At 40.5% G+C, this 20,311-nt stretch overlaps 2 protein-coding genes across 5 annotated transcripts; both read right to left on the bottom strand.

Moving 5' to 3' along the window:
• Positions 1-701: 701 nt before the first annotated feature.
• Positions 702-9,483, bottom strand: fubp1 (far upstream element (FUSE) binding protein 1). Of its 4 annotated transcripts, none has more exons than XM_084058226.1 (19): positions 9,340-9,483; positions 8,625-8,748; positions 8,038-8,073; positions 7,641-7,680; positions 7,488-7,534; positions 7,330-7,401; positions 7,179-7,236; positions 6,889-7,051; positions 6,501-6,599; positions 6,154-6,306; positions 5,924-6,026; positions 5,546-5,785; positions 5,150-5,310; positions 4,803-4,969; positions 4,549-4,628; positions 4,246-4,371; positions 3,911-3,985; positions 3,163-3,225; positions 702-2,322 (listed from the first exon to the last, which is right to left on the bottom strand). In XM_084058226.1, the coding sequence occupies exons 1-19, from the start codon at positions 9,427-9,429 to the stop codon at positions 2,141-2,143; spliced, it is 2,079 nt and encodes a 692-aa protein (XP_083914352.1). In that variant the 5' UTR covers positions 9,430-9,483; the 3' UTR covers positions 702-2,140. The 4 variants fall into 4 exon arrangements, with proteins under 4 accessions (XP_083914352.1, XP_083914354.1, XP_083914353.1 ...); XM_084058228.1 differs by lacking the exon at positions 3,911-3,985 and having other exon boundaries at positions 702-1,807; positions 2,156-2,322; XM_084058227.1 differs by having other exon boundaries at positions 8,658-8,748.
• A 1,844-nt stretch (positions 9,484-11,327) lies between these two features.
• slc25a24l (solute carrier family 25 member 24, like) lies at positions 11,328-19,401 on the bottom strand (the record flags this gene model as incomplete). Its single annotated transcript, XM_084056795.1, has 10 exons — positions 11,328-11,509; positions 11,895-12,033; positions 12,116-12,283; positions 13,442-13,552; positions 14,960-15,097; positions 16,506-16,658; positions 17,523-17,634; positions 17,985-18,072; positions 19,023-19,149; positions 19,279-19,401. The coding sequence occupies 10 exons, from the start codon at positions 19,399-19,401 to the stop codon at positions 11,328-11,330; spliced, it is 1,341 nt and encodes a 446-aa protein (XP_083912921.1).
• Positions 19,402-20,311: the final 910 nt, after the last annotated feature.

The following is a 20,311-nucleotide window of genomic DNA, read 5'->3' as shown; positions in this document are numbered from 1 at the left end:
TGCTCATAAGACATCTGAGAACAGGAGAAATCTATACATGCTACAATGGTGCTTGAGATATTAATAATGCAGTACGGCTTTTTCTCTGAGCAACTTCAGTTATTCTGGGGATTAAACAACATTCTGAAAACATGGTCATCACATCTTAACTGAACAATGGCACATGGCAAGTCATATGTTCAAACGCGGGGGAAAACATGTACAGACACCTTAGATGGGGTCTACCAAGAGTTAAGAGTATTCTTACACATCAGGGGCCCTTAGTTCAGAGTTCACAGAAGAACAATCAAACTGGCACCAAATTCCTACCTACAACAAGCTACAAATGAAAACTCTAAATTCTATACGAGTCGAATACTGAGCCAGAATGCACAATAATTCAGTCAAATGAATGGGGAGGGGGTGATTGCAACAATCTCAGAAACACATCAAAGCACTTTGCCTCTCCTTTCAAAATGTTATACTTACCCAAAACATAAGGGGGGAAATTGCAATACCGTTTTTGGCAAGAAATTCTACATTTTGTATATGCAGGTTCTCAAACATGAAAAAAATTATTCTCTCAAAGTCACAGTATTGTACTTACAGTATAGGAGGGCTCAACTGGATGGAAGGACTTGCTTAGCCACCCCCGAACCCTACAAACTTTAACTTCTTATGTTGCATAAACACTAACAGAATGGGCAATAAGAGCAAAAATATTGATTTTTGTAATTGTTTTTTATAGTATCAAAAATGTTTAAAAAGTCCAGCAAATTTATACAATTGGGTTCACTTTCAGACACTTGGACATGGGGGAAGAGAACAGTACTTTTCAATGCAATGAATATTTCTGTACAGTGGTGTCTTTACATTACTGTCCTGAAAAAGAACAGCACAAAAAAAGCTAGAAGTATGCATCATTTCTTGCAGCCAGGAGGAACAAGTAATGGAAAAAATATATACTTTGCTTACCGCTTTTCTAAACTTTCCTGTGAAGGAGGCAGTATCTATCAAGGCAAATACACAGTGCATACTACCTCAAAGACAGCAAACCAGGCGAGATTAAAAATAACGCCACATCTCCGCAGTTAATGCGCGCGCTTCACACATAAGACCACCTCTAAGCTTTCTTACAACACCACATCTGCCTGTTCCTACAGTCAAAGAGCAATGATCAATAAACAGCACATTGATAAATAGGTATCAAGGAAATCCATTGGTCTGAACCACTCAGAATCATTGCACGCATATAACGCATGTATCTAACACATAACCAGGAGCTGTATAGACAGTTGGAGAGAGAGACAGGACAGCGCAACTTTGAGTCAGTAAATTTTCACGTAACTAAAACAATGAGAGAGGGCCTGCATTTGAAACTTTCTTCAAAACATCCCATGGTAAAAAACAAAAAAACGAAACAAAAAACATGTCATTTCAACCCCTTTTCTACCACCCCAACTTACCAACACAGGAGGTTTCATTTTGTTTTATTGCAAAAACACAACAGGCAATATTCATTTTAAAAACTGAGATGATTTACATAATAATGACTACAGTTAATAAACATGAGTACTAACCACAGTGTATGTAGATACAGGGCTGGAATGACCATATGTATAATTACCTCACTAAAAACAAAGCATTTGTACAAGGAAAAAAAAAGAAAAAAGAGGACGTGTTCGCTGGGTAATTCGCCATCTATGTGAAACACTTTCAAACCAAGGAAATTAAGATCTTCATCAAGGCGTCTGCATCCATACATTAAACAAAGGATTTTGTTTCGACAATGTAGCATTTACTTTATGTCCACTTCACATTACTGGCCCTGTGCAGAAGAAATACATAGAAGATACATTGCATGTTAACAGCGGAAACAGTGGACTCAGCTTCCCAAAATTTTAAATAAAAGCCTGCGTGAAAAAGGGGAGGAAACAATGTTATTGAATTTGCTTTGCTGCTGTTGCTTTGCCTCTGCCGCCCTGCAAAACCTGAGGACAGAAGGGTTAAGGCAATGACAAGACGACGTACAGCACGTTTCATTTAAAAAAACAACACCGGGAGTTTGAAGCGGGGTTGGGGGGGGTTAGAAGGGAGAACATTAAAAAAAATAAACGTACAGAAGAGGAGACAGAAAGATGGATGCTGGGAGGACAGGTTCTTAGCAGGGGTGTACCTGGGGTGCTTGCGGTTGGCCGCCCATGGCTTGAGGGCTGCCTGTGCCGTAGTAAGCAGCCTGCTGGCGGTAGTACTCTGCCCAGGCAGCACTGTAGTCTGGCTGGGCTCCAGGCTGGGTGGCAGTCGCTGCTGCTGCTGCTGCAGTGGCCTGAGGGGCAGCTTGTCCTGAAAACACCAAATGTATTATTTATTTATTGTTTCCTAGGCATATGCCTCGCTTTATGCTGGCTAGTAGTGGGTTAATATATTCAATAACAAACTATTTACTTAACAAATTATACTGCCAAAATAAAGTATTTAATTTTTGTTATTGCAGTCGAGTTGTTAATTGATGTTAGTAGTACAGTTGAGCAACTTAATTACTATTTAAGACAGTTGGAAGAGACTGACAAAACGAATGAACTTCTTGAATGTGAGAGGGTGAACGAACCAGCCACTAATCCTTTAGGTGGCAGGACAGAATCCTTCTGCTTTGCTTTGGGGCAGCTGTGAGTGCAGACTACTCTATGGTAAAAAGAGCTGCAAGGAGAACAGCTGCCCATATAACAGCATTAACCTCAGTTGCTGGCCATAATACCATTAATCTCAGTTGCTGCCCATAACGGTTGTTCTCAAGTAGCTTTGCAATGGAGACCTAAATTGCATCGATTGCTTAGCTGGGACCATTCTGTGAAACATTAGTGCCCAAATAAAAATGCTATCTGATGACACCACTCCAGTCATAGGGAAAACAGCAGTAGTTAGTGGCGGTAAACAGAACTGCATCTTGTTTTCCCACATCACTACAGATGGTAAACCATGTTCTTTTCTTTTAATGTGGGTATATTACCAACAAAACTGAAGCACATTTACATTCTGTTATGAATTATTAAGTAGAAGTCAATGTTATTGTTTAAATTATCCTTTCATGCTATTAAAGCCATTTCACAACAAAAGCTACTAAAGAATGTCCCTAAAGAACTTAAGAAATGTCTACAAGGCAAGTCACTACGTTTTAGGACCCACCTTGTTTCTTATAATACTCCTCCCAGGCTTTAGTGTAGTCCTGGGGCTGCTGGCTCTGTTGACCTAGAAAGATAAGGAGACTTTATTTAACCAACAGACCGCTGATGCCCATTATCCTCCTACTCTAATTTTGCATACAAAACAATCACAATTCAATAGACCTTTGCATTTCATATTACTACACCCTTCATTTTTACAAATGTAATTAAATTCAAATCATGTACAATAACAGTAGTTAACCCGTGTCCACCTGGAACCTCTTTTAGCTAGCAGTGCTAAAATCATCCATGAGAGAAAAAGGTTGGTTAGGGTTCTTATTGGTAAATAGTTTCTTAAAATAGAGTTATATTCAGAGCCTTATTAGACACTCAACAGCATGTTCTCATCATACAGAACAAAAATCATTACTAGGCAGCCAAGAGAAGTTCCTGTTGGACATGCAACCTAACACAAATATCACATCATCAAGTGGTGATACTCTGCCATAAGTGAGGACAGAGTCATAAGGTAGTCTATTCGATAAGCTACTCTTTGACTGAAAAAAGGAGATCGTCTTATTTCTTCATAGCTCTGTGTTGAGTTGAACAGTATAAACAGTATGGGCTGAAATGCCGAACAACGTGACAGGGGAAGTCACTGCATCCAGCTAACGACACCTCCACTTTTCTCCCAGAACGTTATGTGGCCCATAGCTGTTTAAACTGCCTATTGGTAATAAGTATAGTACGCTTAAGCTACATAGATATACCCGTTTTCTTGTAATATTCCTCCCAAGCCTTGGTGTAATCTGCCTGTCCACTCTGGCCTGGAGCCTGCGGGTCACCTGTTAAAAATGGTACAGTATGATTGGTATCCATTCTTGTTAAAAAAAGAAAAAAAAAAGACCACCTGCCAGGGATAGCTACAGGGGAAAACTGACCACCAAAGAGAGAAATAAAAATATAAAGACACCCCTCTTTCTAAGGAGACGCTAAAAAAGGATGAATCCAATTCACCACAACTTTCCACCTACACTGCTCTATGCTCACTAAAGAGACTGTTTCCTCAAGGAAACTAGTAAAGATATGTAGCCTGGAGATTTACCTTGGCCGTTAGTCTGCTGCGTTGTGCCAGGGGCTCCAGTGGGCGTCATGGGAGCCTGAGGCTGCCCACCGTACTGAGAATAGTAGGCAGCCCAAGCCGCTGCGTTGGCATCAGCTGCCGCTTTATCTGGAGACAAAATAAAGCTTTATTACGGAGACAAGGGGGAAATGGACATGGTCATATAGCTCTGCCCTGCAGAATATTGACCAAATGTGGTGACCATTTCCTTTTTTTTTAAGTTTAGGGTTATGACCAAATTACATAATTTAGCACTATGGCACAATGTATGAAGCGGTAACTCACTGGGATCTGGCTGGCCTTGCTGCCAGTGTGGGAAGCCATTTCCCCATCCCTGAGGCTGATAGGGTGCAGGTCCCGGACCACTGAAGGACAAGACAGTAGGGTTTATGATTTGAAACAAAAAATAAACTGCAACATATTTCATTTCAAAGCTTCATATGACAACCTCATAGTTTCAATTATTTTACATTTTCAACGCATTAAACTAGAGATAAGGCCTAAATATCAGTATCTTCTGATATCAAAGTTGTACTTACTGTGGTCCAGGAGGTCCTCCCTGGTTGTATGGACCAGGGTTGTATGGGCCCATGGGTGCCCCAGGTGGTCCAGGTGGTCCTGGACCACCTGGACCATGGGGTCCTCCTGGACCTCCATGGGGACCGCCGGGGGGGCCGTGTGGGCCTCCCATCGGAGAAACGGGACCCTAAGAGGAAGAATACCATACATCGTATTACATGTACAGAATAAATCTATTGTAATATTTTCTACATTGGTTTACTTCATAATTTAGCAAAAGAAGCTGCCAATACATGACTGCTGCATCATTTTCTTAAAAAAAAAACAGTGGACCAATAGACAGATCTATTGTTTAAACAACCCTCACCCCAATTTTCTCCTCCACCAGTTGCCTGGCATAGTCGATCTGTTGTGGGGAGCCACGCACAGTGAACATCTTGATGTTGGGGTCCGCATTGGGGGGTGGGTTTCTCTGCAGTTCAATCCTGGCCCCAGACTGCTGGCTGATTCCTTTGATTGTCTCACCACCTGGATGGAATTCAAAACGGAACATTAGAAAATGCACACAACACACCTGCCCAAATAATAAAATGGATTATTAACAATGTCAATGACAACAGTTCTGTGGTCTGGAATTATGAATAATCTTGATGCTAGGCAACTAGTTTTATATTTTTCAAAATGGTCTACATGTTGGAAAAACATTATCTTCTAGACACAGAAGATAAGGAGAAACAAGTCGTGTGAGATAGCAGCCACATGCCTTTTCCAATGATGAGGCCGGTCTTCATGGTTGGGACGGTGAAGGTGAACTCTTGCAGACCACCAGGAGGCCCCATGTTCCAGTTGCCCTGTCCGCGACCCCTGCCTCTGCCGCCCCCGTGGCCCGGAGGTCCACCTTGTTGGACGCTCCTCAACAGGTCAGTGATGATCTCTGCTGCATGCTGGGCCTGTTCTGGAGGACCCATGATCTGGGCTATCCTCTCTGGTGTGCTGCCATCGTCTGCGTTAAGGGAATAGGAGGATTAATTGTCACCCCTCACCTCTGAATGCATTAGAAACATATCAGGGTATCAAGCATTTTAGCTCCAATTATGCAGATGGAGGAAGGCACTTGCAACAGTCAGCATTCAACACTCACCCTGCTTGAACTGGATTCTAACACCTGTATCACTTTGAATTTTCTTGATCATCTCTCCATTCCTGCCGATTACAATTCCCACTGCAAACCTAGGGACAGGAACCTGAAAGGGGGGGTGTGTGCAATCAGTCTCTCGCTGGAAATAAATATATCTGCTGATGGAAATGTATTAAGATGAGATAAACCTTTAAATTCAGGCGTCCCTCAGAATAAAAAAAGATTGTACTTACTTCCACTCTACTTACATCTAAGCTATCTCCTCCTCCACCTCCTCCTCCTCCACCACCTCCTCCTCCTCCTCCTCCCATCCTGGAGCCGTACTCGCCCCTCTGCTCCCTGAAGCCCTGGTCTCTGATCAACTCCATCACCATCTCTTTGGCTTGCTGGATGGACATGGGCCAAAACGGGTTAATGACACTAGGGCTAATTATAGCGAGTAATCACAGCAGTGTTTCAGGTTTAGTCCAGGGTATGGTAAACACAAGAAAACAATCTCTACTAATATAAAAACACATGGAAACATAAGACCAGAGGACAACACTCTACATAAATGTATTATCAGGGTGTAGACGCCTACCTGAACTTTAAAGGGTTCGCCTGAAATCCGGAGAGGTTTGTCTGCGCCTGTGTTCTGCGGCCCTTCTTGGATCATGACCATCTTCACTCCAGCTCGTTCCTGGTGGTTCAAGTTAGTGAAAAATCATCAATACAACGAACGTCCACTGACAAGTGGACCAGAGAGACTGCATGCAAGTGAAAAACAGAATTAACATTTTCAAGACCCCTCAAACACAACCAGATATGATCTGTGAGCTTTGGTGAAACGCTGGAACACTTGAAAGGTTTAAGTAAGAGTGTAATTGTGAATTTCCGTTGTCACGGCTCATTCACATAGTTCACAATATTGCAAGAGTGTCTCTGCTACAAAAATAATCACTGGTCTCTAAGGCAGATGGTGTGCTCACCTGAAGGCTTTTAATGGTCTCTCCTCCCTTCCCAATGACCAGACCCGCTTTGGACGCAGGGACCATGACCTCCTGGACAGACATGCCTGGGCCATCATTGTGGTGGAACGCTGGTGACGGCCGTCCCTTCTCAACAATCTCTGAAAGCAGCCTCTTTGCGGCCCTATTTAGGATTTAAAGCAAAATAAAAGCTCAGCAAACCCAATTGCAGCTTCTCAATCTGTAACTTTAATGCTAAATCTGCATAATTTATAGGGAGAAAGGAAAAATATAAGTGGCTGATAACTTACAGGATGGCGTCTTGATTTCCTGTTAACGTAACCGACCGGTCTGGCATGCCTCCGCTATCTAAATAACAAAAACAGAATAGTTGATATACATGCCTTGTTGTATAGATTTCCAAAGTTATAATGGTGTCCAACAGTTAACTTCAACACTTACCTGGGGCAATCTGTATTTTGCATCCAGACTCCTGCTGCATGCGGGATATCTGCTCACCCCCTCTTCCAATAACTGAAGCAAAAACACAGGTCCATTGTATACACAATAAAATAACCACTTGGTCCATATGAGTTTAAAGAACAGGAGAGGCAACTCACTAAATCCAACCATTCCATCAGGGACCTTGAACTCCTCTGATATCGACCTAAAAAAACAAGTAATGATTTATTAATGATTTGATATTAGATTTTTCTAGCCGTATGTTGTCTCACAACAATGCCATCTCATGACATGGGAATTAGAACACCTACCTTGGCGCACCACCCATTCCTCCCATGGCAGCTGAAAACGCTGAAAATAAAGAAAATCCACATGAATAAAGCAATAGTCCCGGGAATTCAAAGCAATGGTTCACTACTACACTTACAAAGTATAAATTAGGCTATTCGTTTCATAAGAGGGTGGATAAGTCGTGCATAGGTCTACCGTAATACTAAGGGGGAAATGGGCATCGTTTTCTGATGAACACCATTTCTTCTCTAAATTATGCTGCAGTTTTTGCTATTTCTCATGCATTTGTTTACTTGCACCAAGAAGGTTAATCAAGGTGAGTTCTGGCTATGCAAATGTCAGGGCCATCAACATTCAACGCAACTTGGCCTAGATTTAAACAATACTAATTAATAATAACTCGATTTTAATACTCACGGTCACTAGGAGCTACTTTCTTAGTCTCTGGTTGGTCTGAAAAGATGAGAAATAGACTTCATAAACACCAGTTCTAATAGTACCCATTACATTACTGACCTGCCACAGCGGTCTCATACCCGAGATTCCCATTCTAAAACATGCTATTTTCATCGACTACAATGGTTAGGGCAAAGCAACAAGGTTGTTTGCAATGTGATCGCAGCACAGAATGGCATTTTTAAACACCATTATATCACACAAACACTTGAATCCAGTCAGACACAGCACCACACTGTACTTAACACAAGCACAATTTGTGTACAAAAATAAACATTTCTACACAGTAAAATCCCCAGTGGTTTATCCGCTTGCAAACCTGATTATGGACCCTTAAGGATCCATTTGGTTCCTAGTTAAATTAACATTAAGGACTTTACTGCAAGAAGTACAGACATAGCAAATTAAAGAATCCATAATATGCATTTGTTTTAAAACGTTGTAAAGAGATACATACTCGTAGTCAAATACACTACCTCGGATGTTAACATATATAGTTAAGTATAATGGATGGGGGCTTTGCAATGGATGGATTTCGGGCCACTGACCTATATTGTGGTTAGGCATGGGAAAATACCCACCAGCATCTTCCAGAGGCCTCTTCTGGCCTCCGAATCCAAACTCGTTCTGGTTCGGTGCTGCCACGCCATCGCCTCCAATCTTGGCTGCGATCTAGAAAACAAAAATTTAAGATGATCCTTGTGAAAAATAAAAATAAAATCTAAAAAATATATTTATATAAAATGATCCTTGTGGGGAATAAATAATCTATTAAATACCCGACGACACTTTTAAAAAAACGTGCCTGATTGTTTTAATATATATAGTATAATAATCCATCACACGACGCATAGCTGTGGCCTAAACGCCTAGGCCCGGAAGTGTGACTGTGAGCCAACAAAGGAACCTCAAGATTAGCCACCAGGCTAGCTCACATACGTTCGTAGATGTGCATTTAACTCGCACAAAAAGCCCAATTACGGCTCATACCTTCGTTCTAACTTATTAACTAATAACCTCACGTGCATTTTCAAACAAAAACGCCCAAGAATAAACGTGCGTTTTCCCGCATGAACCGTGTGAGAGCAGTTATTCTAGCATTGTCACTGTGTGGCGTAGAGTCGCTGGTTAAGATGGAGCAGGCTCGGTTATTTAAGGACATTTAGCAAAAGCAAAAAAAACATGAACAAAACCAACCCTTGATTTCATTCCGTTCCCATATTAATACCGCCAGTGAAAGCGAGTTATAAAACGCGTTTTTACCTGTCGTGCCCGTTGCAAAGCGTCTTTAAAAGCGTCGTTCATTCCACCGGCTGAGTTCGACGGGGGAGCCACGTTCGAGTAGTCGGCCATATCTGTGCTCTGCCTCTGTGTGCGGTGGATGAGCTCGTGTCCGGAGGAACAAGATGGCTGATTTCATTCATGTGGGAATCTCGCGCGCGCACACAGACATACACAACCAGCGTTGCCAGGTTGTGCGAGAGAAACAAGCAACCAGGTCTATGAAAACAAGCTCAAAAGAAGTGATCCCTTCTACATCGGCGTTGTGAGCTTGTAGATCAGCTATTTTTATGGGGGATTGTAAATCTGCTATTTCCCAAAAAAATCTTGAAGACATTTGGAAAAATGTGCAATACCTTTTAACATTTTAACAACACAAATCTTGTATGGCATAACATATTTTCTGATGGGGGTCCGCAGACAAATACATATTCATTTGGGGGTCCTTGACTTGAAAATGTTTGAGAAACACTGCTTTAAACAACATTAGGAAGAAAGACCAAATAATCAACTACACTTTAGAAACAACCCAAAAAAAACACAACCCGCAACTGCCAATATTTACAAGCAATGTTACAGAAAAACAAGCCCAAAGTTGCTTATAATGAGCAGACATGGCAACACTGCATCCAGCACGATTACGTCTCGCGATATCTGAATACAACGTACGTCCGGTACGTGCCGGTTGGTTGGCGGGAAGACTGCTGACGTCAGAATGTAGGCTGGTGGTTCTCAAAGGCAAAGCAGAAGAATCTGTGATGAATATATTACCTAAAGTCTATAACCTCGTCCTCGAGCTTATCTATTTATTTATTTTCTTTCTTTCTTTTATTTTTCCAGTATCGTAACTGCATTTTGTCCCGTTATTTGTAATTGCAATGTTGATATTTTTGTAAATAAAAAAATGTTTAAAAAAAACATTTCATGTCAAGACCCCCATCTTAATATCTGTGTTGTTGAAATGCGCAGACCTACTAAGCTCACAGCGCATCACATTGTGAGCTTGTAGATCTGCTATCTGCAAACAGCCTATGTTAAAGTGGTTAGACTGCTTTTGATGCTATATTAACTCATTTTGCTGGGGACCCTCAAGGACCCCTTTGCGAACCACTGCTCTAACCATCCATGGGGCTCTAAACATGCTATTGAGAGAGTTCATAATAACTGCAGTCTGAATACTATTTAGAGATTTGGTTAATAATTGGACTGTAAATGCTATAACTTATTTTCATATTCTACACTTCTATAGCCCATATCGAGAGTACAGACAGACAGACACACCTTTAGGTCTACTGATCCCAAATATAATTCAATTGTAATCTAACTGCATATATACTGTCTCATATTGTATATGCACACTAAAAGAAGAATAGAAAAGCATAATTCATAACAGCCTTTAATGATGAAAGGGGGGGCGGGGGGAATAATTACGGCAGACTGGCATAATTCAACTTAACAAGATTTTGTACATTGTATTGCATGAACTGGATGCATCAACCCCACTGTGTCATTCCATGCTCTTGGTCATCAGCATTTGTTTGATATACTATATTGTATATTAATACTAATATCACTAATACAATTGTTTAGTTTCGGTTATACAGTTTTTGCAGTAATGGACAGGTGTGGTTTCCCACATGAGGTCAACTCAGTCTCACTCAGGGAATTGTCCTGCATCTACTAAACCAACTAAAGTTGTTGCTGTGCACATGTGTTATTGGTCAAAACTACTGGTTGCACTACACAGTTTTCAACAGAGGAATTAAATTGGAAATGTGAGGCAAGCCCACACTTGACTATTTTCCCTCTGAAGAAGATTTGTGCCCTGAATTTCATTTCAATCTGTTAGACGTTACATGTTAACATCTGGCAATCTTAATATGTATCTGACAACCTTGAAAGTTAATATTAGACTGACCCATGAGCAGTTACAGATTTTCATAATGATGCGGTGAGTTGTTAGCTTAGGCTTAAGTTGAAGAAAGTGTCATTTCTAGTTTTCTGGCCAAAGTGATGTTCAGCAGGGCACATGGAACCGCCCTGACAAAGCTTGTGCCCATTCCGTTATAATATCCTCGAATTCCATGCCTTTCATAGATTCCAATAAATCCTTGAAGTAAACTTGTGGTGGGAGGTGAAACTGAGCAGAAAACTGAAAAACAAGAAAATTAGAATTGTTCATCATTATAATGAAGAATAATGTGTTGCTGCCTTGCATGTTAACATTAACATAAGAAGCAACTTGTTGAGGTGGTGGCCAGACTGGGGGGGTCTATTGTTTTTTAAGTAGCCTACTCCCAACAAGCCAGGCAGCAAGGGAGGGAGAGATTCATAGCAGTAAAGAATGGCCCGAGAGTGGCTGTCCTATAGTGATACATAATAAAGGGAATCATTTCACACCCCTGCAGTATATAGACTACAATAAACTAGACTACATCACTGCTTTAACTTGAATCACTATGATAGAATTCAACTATCGTAGTTGTACCTATACAGTTATAACCGATATAATCCTATACAAATAATAGGGATGTTACCCTGGGATTGTTGCTGAGTCCGAATCACTGCTAGCGGATAACTGGTCATCTGCCCACAGGCAAAGGCCACAAAACTGAAGAAAAAGAGTTTGGAGTCACTGCTGTAGGCCGGATCACTCTTGGCCCAGTTCATGATAGACTGTAGACACATGTAATCAGTTAGTATCTTTGTTGATTTCATCAAGTGAATGTGATGTTTTGAATGCTGATTTCTTCCTCACCTGATGAACGGCACACTCCACGCCTGCATAGGGGATCATACAGAGAATGCTAGGTTTGAACCCCCGGTAAAAGGAGGCTAAAGACTCATGTTTGTAAATTGATCGAGCAAACCCAACGACACCCATATAGATGCCAGCTGGCTGCAGGTTAAGCCTCACCTTCAACACCTGTGAAAAAAGGTGAGCAAAAAATCGTTTAAATGTACTTTAAAGATTATTTACAGGATAACAAAATAAGTCATTCTAGAATGATACATCAGTGTTTCCCCTATATGCATTCAGCAATGGTGCCCGCCTCTGTTGAAATATGACCACTGCTGCTATATATAAATTATTATTATTATGTTTTAACGATGGAAGACGTCTCTGTCTTATGTCTTTATAAACTGAAGTTGTATTATTTTGCACTATCAGTACCACATGGCCATGGTGACTCGGCAACACCTGTCAATCTCAGACTGCTCCAACTTCAGCCACCATTTTAGAGGGTAGAAGATAGCGTTAAGCAAATATCAGTGAGATTGGTAATGTATTTAAGATACTCAGAGGATCAGTGCCCACATACCTGTCTAACTACTTCTCCAAAGTGAGTGACCATAAGCATAACACCAGAGAGAGCGCCTCCGATCTGGTACCCCCCAAATGGAGCACAAACATGGGCAAAAAAATATTCTACGACTCTGCAACCATAATGTGGAATGCCCTAACAAAATCCATTAAACGATGTGAATCACAGGCTTCTTTCAAAACTGTCCTGAAAAAGCAACTGAGTGGAGCAAAAAAGTGGAGATAGATATTAAATCCCTTTTAAATGAGGGGACATACAGTACACTACACTGCCACCGTTTTCCCTTTTTCTTTTTTTCTCCTGTAAATATAGCTATTTGTCTATTTTTGATGACATGGATTAATGTGGTAATATTTTATACTCTGTTGATTCATTGAATTCACAGGACCACAATGGAAATAAGTCCCCAGGACGTTTTTGTGTTATCATTTTAGCCCAAGTGTTTCACTTTACTGCCGTGCTATTTACATTTTTGACTAATAAAGTATTCAAAGACACGTGACACCTGCTGTAAACAAGTGGTTCATGCCTATCATCAAATTACAACTGACTATAGAGTTTCACCTAGATAACATTTGACATGGTGCAATCGGTTGTATGCCTGAAATATGAAACGATGTGCACCATTTCACCCCCAAGATTAATTTAAAGCATTTTAAAATGAAAGACTTCAAATGTGTTTCATTGTTGTTAGTCAGCCCGTGGTCAACAAATGATGTGGAACAAATGAAGTCAGACCTGCTAATGTGCTCTGATACCTCTAAAGGGTAGAAGACAGAATGGGCCACTGCACCAGAGACACATCCGAGGCCAAAACGCTGCTGCACTGACAAGCTCTCCTTGGTGCCCTTCTGTGTGTATACCTTCATCTGGAGACAGTGATAATAATAACAACAACAACAATAATCGTTAATACATTTGTTATGTATTCAGCCATTCATACAACACAGTTACAAAATGCTTGTAACCACTTAAGCCATATATACTGTATGTTTTCTTATGATGAATAGTGAAAATAGCCAGCGCCGCGAGCTTGTAGATCGCTATTTTCTAAATTTATATAATGACATATAGGGACACTAGGGTGAAAGTGGTTAAAGAACAGACAATACTGATGCAGTCTTACCAAGCTCACCAAAGTCGATAAGCAGGACCATGGTGGCAAAAGTCATATTCTCTTGAGGGTAGAGGACAGAGAGCAAGCCTGTCTATCCAGAACATTTACTATTATTAAACAGTAATTGTTGGGAGGTTTTCTGGTTTGGTTCCACGTCCGTCTCTGTTTTGGTCTAATATAGAGATTTGGAACGTGATGTGTAGTGTTGGGGGTGCCGCCACATGGTATCAGTCACCATAAATGTGGGAACGGCAGATGAAAACAAGTTCCATGGGGTACATGCTGTTAAGTGTTTCTTACTCAGCTGTCTATCTTATTCTTATTTAACAATAGTGCAAACTTGCTGCATTATCAACTGCCATAACCATTCCCTCTTAGGTGTTAAGCTTGCATAACCATTCCCTCTTAGGTGTTAAGCTTGCAGCAGTGAACTCTATTTATTCATACTGATTTAGATGGATATTTGATGAAGTTTGGTTGGGGATGCTGTGATGAAATAAAATGTTAAAGCAAGTGCTGGGAGTCAAACGTTACAGTCTAAAAATCATAATTTTGAAATTAAAATGTATACAATGCCCAACTAAAAGGTGAAAGTGAAACAGACTATATAAATGTAAATAAACAGGTTTTTTGGATTGGAACTTCATCCAATCTCAGAGGTAGACTACCCTGTCTTTTCGATCGACCAGGCAATTACCATTCACACCATCCGAACAAAAACAATCACACTCAGATTTGGTGATTTGAATGTGAAAAGGTTTCACTGAAACCCAAGGCATCATAGGGGAGTGGTCTAGCACAAATTAACATCAATGGCCATGACTACTCAATGTCTAATTTGAAACAACTGCGGTTTTCACAAAGCCAGTCATTAGTTAAGGTGACCACTGCAGCCCTATATCTTGATCTCGTACCTGAAAAGGTTTCCCACAACAAGTATACCTGGGCTATTTCTTTAGCGGTGTGTAGACTATAGATCCATCACTATCATTTTAAGAATTATTTTGTTTTGATGGAAACTTTGCTAAATAAAATAAATGTAAAAATAAAACCACACAGTATACTACTGTACTATATTCTTTAGATATTTGGAGGCATTTCATATAGTGTGGTGGCTATAGAATACATAGGGCAAACCGGCATCACTGTCAGGTCTCACCTGGGCATAGATAAGACACTGTAGTGTTGACTGAGGAGTCCCCTTTAATACATTGACAGCATTCCCATGCCACATAGCTCGCACGCCACCCGCCTTCAGTTCTTGAATCCCCTGGAGCAATGCCTTAGATCCACGAACCTACAGAAAATACATAACAGTCTAAAAAAGTGAACTCCTCGGAGGGGATATCTTCACAAGGCTGGGTTGCCTAGCCAGGGCTGTGTGTCGTGGGTGCGTAAATACATTCTGCATCTGGGTTACGAAAAGACCCGCCTCCGCCTGCCTCTGATTGGCCAGAGCTCGTGCCTTGTCAACAACTTGGCAACGCCCCCTTCTGTGACGCACGACGAACTGCCTCTCACATGAGCCTTAAATAACTCCCAAAACCCTGCGATACCAGATGTGTCCGTGGTGTGCTCCGTTAAGCATTACATTTCCAATCCCAGCATCATGGAATCGAATTCCACTCCCGCCGTTGATCTCAAATGCATCGCAAAGTATTTTATTAGGATTAAGGTTAGGTTTAGGCATAGTTTTTAGCGCCCCCAGCGAGGCGGACCACTCAGTCCACTTGGTGAGAACAGACTACAGCAGTAGTTCTAGTTAGGCGAAAAACTGTTACCACAACTGAGGCGCGCCGTCGTTATAACGTTCGGCACGGCGACTCCTTCGCGGCGGTGTCCCTCGTTGCTCAAGTCCGCCAGAGCCGACTCAGCGCCGTTCGAGTTATGTACCGATAGGGACAGAATCGTAAATTATCGTCCCCCCCTATAGGCAGTGCCAGCGCCGAGCACTATTTTCCACCACGGAGGAAAGCCAGGCAGCGCTATCGCCCCTAGTCCCACACAGTGACTAGGAGCGAAGAAGTTCCGCGTGCAGTAGGCCAATCAGAGGCAGGCGGGGGCGGGTCTTTTCGTAACCCAGATGCAGAATGTATAAACGTGTCGTGAGTTGTGGCCATGAGGGTGCAAGGAAGCTGGGGGAGTAGCATTTGTATGACATATGGTGCAACTTCACACATTTGTGGTGCCCCCTATGGGCAGAAGTGAAAGTGCTTTTGAGGTGCGCTTTTGTAAGAAATATGCCACAGCCCACAACCAATAATATTTGAAGCCAATTACAGGCAAACAGTATGGAATATAAAAACCTGTTTGATATAGTATCAGCAGATTCACTTTAATTTACTACTCATCTTAATATAAAATAAAAGTACAGCCAGGAATAGCTATTATGTAATTTTAATATGGAATAATACTGATACATAGTAGTACGACAACAGGATCTCACAAAGGCAGAGTATAATATACACTATGGACAGTCAGACAGTGGGACTATGGTAAATAAAAAAGAAACACCAATTTACAGTGATTGCCAGATACATCATCAAGCACATACACAGTAAAACCCTCTTAATTCTGAGAGTTAAATAAATCCCTTAGATATTTTACTGCGTACCATTCCAGAGCCCTAAGTCAAGTGATGTTTATGCCAGTATTATATTACATTATCTGACATTGATGAAAGGGCATCTGATGATGGATCTGACCTGTAGCTGGATTTTAAGGCGGTCGATAGGAGCTGTGATAGTTCGGGACACGGCATCTGACAATCCTGCAGCCAAGACAAACCTCCTCCACATCCCTGAGCCCTCCTCAGCAAACTCTATGGGCATGGAGCGGCTCTCGCCAACATCAAAAACCTGCAACCAAAAAAGCATTTTTAAATATAAATGGCTAGTAAATTATGGGTCGCACTTGTGCTCATGAGCTGTTTGTTGGTCAATTTCATGTTTCAATTGTAATTGGTTTTATCTATTGTCTTCTCTTGAATATATGCATTGACCTGAGAAAAACAATTTTCCCTTAATAAAACATCTAATCTAAAGCATCTAATCCAAACCAATTTCTCCAATACCTGCTACAAGAGAACGATTATTATAATACTAAGAGGTCTACAACTATTGATTATTTTCTCAGCGATTATTCTATTGATTACTTTTTTGAATAATCGAAAAGTATAACATACTTTTTACATTTATATATCAACGTATCGATAAACCACTTAAGCGCTATTTTATACACTGTCGCACAACAGTGCCGTGCAAAACATTGCTGTCTACAAGCTTACAATATGTCTTTAATTTCTTGACATTTTGTGAAACTTCACTTCACTTGACATGCCCAAAATAGGGATCGATTATTAATCAATAATTTTATTAACCCATTAAAACCGGGAAAGAATTTTAGATTTTAGCGTTGGCTATTCAAAAATAGCAGATATACAAGCTCACAGCGAGCTTGTACATCTGCTATTTTTTAACATGCACAAAACATTTTCAGATGGAGGGTCCCCGGCACAAAACATTTTCAGATGGGGGGTTCACGGTCGTATGCATATACATTTGGGGGTCCTTGGCAAGAAAAGGTTTGAGAACTACTGATTTAGAAGGCATTTGTAGAATCGGCCTCAGGTCTTAAAGGGTTAAATGATCAATTATTATTTGTTATAATCGACTAAATTGATTAGTTTAATTAACTGTTACACCTCTACCAGCCATGCTTACCAGATTGTGTTTCCACGAGGACACCAGCTCTCCAACGTTCTCTGCAGGGTTGAGGATGACATGATGCAGGAACTCTCCCCAGTCCACTGTCATGGAACTGTCCTGATCCATCCTAACAGTAAGAAACATAACAACACTTCCTTATATGCTGGGCTCACTGGTACTGAAAATAGTAAAATATGAAAAAGGAACATTCAAATTGCAGACCTGTATCTTAGACTGTGATATTTAGTCATGGGGATGGGAACAGTGTGTGATGACAGTGTATTTTATGCAAAATGAAAAATTGTATTGTAGAAAGCACTCGTGTGATTAGTGTGGTGCTGTGTGATATGCGTTGCAATGTCAGGGTCAAATAAGCAACTACACATACAGCAACTACACTGTTATTACTACTTCACATTTTTTATTTATAGCAATTATTTTATGAAGGAAGGGTGGTGGCGGGCAAGAAAATCTTACATTTGTATTATTCTTTTTGCATTGGGCCTGGATAAGACAACTCCTAACTCCTTAAACAAACAAATGATCTCCTCCAGATCAATCGACCCTGATCAGAGAAGAGATGATAGGATTACACATAGATATTATTTGATGTGATAGCTGTCTAGAGAATTACTGAATGCATAATATGCATTGAGTATGAATGCTGCATACAGTATTTATGCAGCACTGATTGGAGTATTCTCTGTTCCTATTTGAAGTGAGAGGAAGTGAAGGTTGTTATGATTATGGATTAACAACCTTCTGGACTATGGATTACCAGTACATAAACAAATTTCAAATGTGTCTCATATTTCTAGGCCACAAACCTTGAGACAATATCTAGGCTATAAAACGTAGGCCTATTTGACGTGTCTACTATAGCAGCATTGCTCTCAGTACATTTACATAATAGCCTAAAACTCACTTGACAATGTGTTTGAAGGACACCACCAAGTGAGAGCAGTGGTGGAATACATAGTTTTACTTAAGTAAAAGTATCAATACTGCAATATAAAAATACTCTGTTACAATTAAAAGTACTCATTATCCTTGAATGTTGCATTTCAAGTTTTCAAATGTATAAAAATCATTTGAAAATAGCAGATCTACAAGCTCACATGATGCCACGCATTGTGAGCTTGTAGATCTGCTATTTTCACATGGCGAAAATGTATTGGGCTGAAGTAGTTAATGTATGTTTTGTAATAATTATAAAAATCTACGAAGTAACTATAACTAAAGTCAAATAAATGTAGTGGAGCAAAAGTACAATATTTGTCTCTGAGATAAAAGTACTGAAAATTGGGAACACAACACTCCAGTTAAGTAAAAAATACCTCAATAGTGTACTTAAGTACAGTACTTGAGTACATGTAGGCTAGTTACTTTCCACCACTGTGAAGGACACCACCAAACTAAGTGAGAGAGGACTGATAACATAGGGCCCTGCACACTGTTCGCCATGCTTCTGGAATGCTAGACGAGTCCGACATCAGAATACAAATGACCCCTCACCGCAATTGTTCCTGTCGATCTCATCAAAGTGGATCTTCCACTTCTTCTCCTTGTCCATCATGTAACTGAGGAACTCGTTATAATCCAGTCGTCCATCGTTGTTCAGATCATAGCTATTAACAATATTCTGCAAAGGAAAACAAGTGTAACATCATGAATTAGCTTACATTAAAAGTTTGTCCATTCATTAATTAATACAAAAAAACTGCAAATAAAATGGTAATAATAATGAGGTAATTAACATAATTAGTCATACTTGAACCTTCTCATCAATCACCAGGATGCCCGTTTTTTTCATCTCACTGTGAAGTTCTGCCACTGATATGTAGCCATCCTGGTCTTTGTCTAGTTTGTCAAATAAACCACGAAACTGATCCATAATTCAAACAAGGATAGCCTAGACTGGTGCATTTATATTTAAGTGTGAACGGTTTAACAAAGGATTAACTGTTGATATAAATATCCCTACGCTGCACGATGGAGCTGAGTCACACGCATTGGCTGCAGTGTTGCCAGATTTTGCGAAAGAAATAAGCAACTGGGTCTAGGAAAACAAGCCCAAAAGAAACAACTTATGTCACATGAGCACTTTAACCGATGTGACGCGTTGTGAGCTTGTCGATCTACTATTTTGTCTTTTTTAAAGATCCTTTTTTGGGCTTTTTATGCCTTTATTGATATTGAGAGAGATGGGGAGTGACATGCAGCAAAGGCCGTCAGGATCGGGACTCGAGCCCCTGGTAGAGATCTAATATTTAAAAAGAAAACTTGAAATAAAATGTGGAATGTTTGGAAACGTTTTGAAACATTCTAACAAAGACTAACAACACAAATAGTCTACATATTCATTTGGGTGGTCCATGATTATGACATGAAAATATTTGAGAACCACTGCTTTAAATAATAATTACAAAATTTGGAAACAAGCCCAAATAAGCAACTACACTTTAGAAACAAGTTCACAAACCCGCAACCCGCAACTACCAACATTTACTAGCAACTTTACTGAAAAAGAAGCCCTAAGTCGCTTATAATAAGCAGACTTGGCAACACTGTGCTCTATGCACTGCAGTAAATGGATAGGCATCTGCAGGTGCGGTAACTTCCACTGCACAACTGCAGATGACGCTGTGGTGCAGAGAGTGCTTTCATTCCAGGCGTGTATGGTATCAGACCCATTTGAACCCAAAAATGCAGATAAATCAAACAAAACGTCCAGTTAAAGATCGTATACGACAAAAGGCTGTATATGAACCTATACTATCATTAATAGCCTACTTATTTATGTA

This window comes from Gymnoscopelus microlampas (assembly GCF_963454915.1).
Source record: "Gymnoscopelus microlampas genome assembly, chromosome: 5".
NCBI lineage: Eukaryota > Metazoa > Chordata > Actinopteri > Myctophiformes > Myctophidae > Gymnoscopelus > Gymnoscopelus microlampas.
Note: the sequence above shows the minus strand (reverse complement) of the source record. Positions and strands in the feature narration are given on the sequence as shown.

Excerpts from the sequence above, each read along its gene's own strand:
- fubp1 (XM_084058226.1), bottom strand. The coding sequence starts at position 9,429 with ATGGCCGACTACTCGAACGTGGCTCCCCCGTCGAACTCAGCCGGTGGA. Across the intron at positions 7,535-7,640 it reads GGAATGGGTGGTGCGCCAAG|GTCGATATCAGAGGAGTTCA; the intron begins GTAGGTGTTCTA and ends TTGTTTTTTTAG. Across the intron at positions 5,786-5,923 it reads TAGAATCCAGTTCAAGCAGG|ACGATGGCAGCACACCAGAG; the intron begins GTGAGTGTTGAA and ends CCCTTAACGCAG.